The sequence below is a fragment of the Orycteropus afer genome, unplaced genomic scaffold (assembly GCF_000298275.1).
Source record: "Orycteropus afer afer isolate SDZICR_OR568_19922 unplaced genomic scaffold, OryAfe1.0 scaffold00018, whole genome shotgun sequence".
NCBI classification, from domain to species: domain Eukaryota; kingdom Metazoa; phylum Chordata; class Mammalia; order Tubulidentata; family Orycteropodidae; genus Orycteropus; species Orycteropus afer.
Window position 1 is genome coordinate 7599246 of NW_006921605.1, and position 1487 is coordinate 7600732.

The 1487-nt window shown below is 54.8% G+C and overlaps 1 protein-coding gene across 1 annotated transcript in view; it reads left to right on the forward strand.

Moving 5' to 3' along the window:
- Window positions 1–1487, forward strand: part of FADS6 (fatty acid desaturase 6) — a 15993-nt gene that overhangs the window by 7505 nt on the left and 7001 nt on the right. The window contains exon 4 of the mRNA XM_007959875.1: window positions 1125–1227. Within this exon, the coding sequence (XP_007958066.1) occupies window positions 1125–1227 (103 nt within the window). The remainder of the gene's footprint in view (window positions 1–1124; window positions 1228–1487) is intronic.

Below are 1487 nucleotides of genomic sequence, written 5' to 3' on the forward strand. Positions count from 1 at the left end.
ATGAGAGGAAGACCGAGTCACCATCAGCAGCCCAAGGCTGATTCCTATGAGGCCAGACATGCCGCCACCCTCCAGCCTTTTACCAGTTCTGACACTGACCATCCCTCCCATGGCATTCATTGCTGGGCTCAGTAAATTCATTGTAATGGCCACACAGGACTCACAGACAATACTTACAATTATAGGGTTTACTAGGGAAGTAACAAATTACAGTTCAGGTTCAGGAATGAGCTCAGGATACAATTCTTCAGTCAGGACAGTTTCCCCTCTGCTATGCCTTCAGGCACGCCTCTCTGGCCCGAGGCCTCTGCCCTGCTCCAGCAAGTGGTATAGAGGTCTTTTAGCACTGCCGATGGGGACACCTACGTGCACCCTGCTCCGCCAGCCACCCTCCTGCCCAAGGGCACTCAGCGTTCTCACTCTGTGGGCCAGGTAAGCCCTCTGGTCTGGCTTGTGCCCCTTGGTCCTACCGTGACCATCTCTCTGACAAGTGTCTCTCACTGTCAGGGTATCTCTCTCTGCCAAGGGGGTCCAGCACAGGGATCTCGGGTCCAAGGACGTGCTCCACGTCACCTCCAGCTCTTCTCTCCTGATGGCAGTGAGATCCCCCTCTGCCTCTAGGAGGGTAGCCAACCTCAAGCTCAGAGTTCTACACCTTATTTGCACGGTCCCACCAAGTAATCTGGTAGGAGTTACATAAACGATGGCTGGAAAAGCCATACCAAGTAATTCTCTGCAGTGCGGATGGTGAGGACTGGGAGCTGCAAGGATGGAAGCAGGAGTGGAGACTGGTGGGAGTTACCTGGACGGGGTCTGGGGGAAGGATGAAGAGTGAGAGGAGGCATCAGCCGTCTCCAGTCTCTACTTGGAGTGGGGCACAAAACAGGAAGGGAACAAGGACACCAGCCGAGCTGAGGACTACCCCGGCACAGCCCAGCTGCAGCCCTCTTGTGCCCGTTGCCAAGACTGATGGTGCTAACATGAACCAACCTCGCGGCCTTGACACCCTGGCCCAGTGAGCACAAGCTCAGGAGTGGCAGACCCTCCTCAGACTGGGCTGGGCTGGAAGCAATGTCAGATTACCCGTACTCCGCAGCCTCCCCCATGTTCTGTCCCTCTGCCAGGTTACAAAGGCAGAGAGCAACGGGCCTGTCCCTGTTTTCACGGACTCCACAGAAATGCTGTTGCTAGATCAGAATGTGCCTGCACGGCCCCTGCCTCCAAGATGTACTTGTTGGGCATAATTGTGTCCAGCCGTAGTAGGACATCAGGGAGGCCCCGGGCATCCTTTAGGTCATGCTTCTCGATACATTTCTGCTTGAGCTGGGCTCTAAGAGAGAATGGCTCTACAGACAGATGCTGAAAACAATACCTTCCTTAACTTTCTTCCTCTGATTTTCACTCTGCTACCCGGACCCAGAGCCTGAGTTTGTGCTCCGTTGTAGTAAGTGGCTCAACTCTGCGCCTTACGGATGGACACTGGGCTT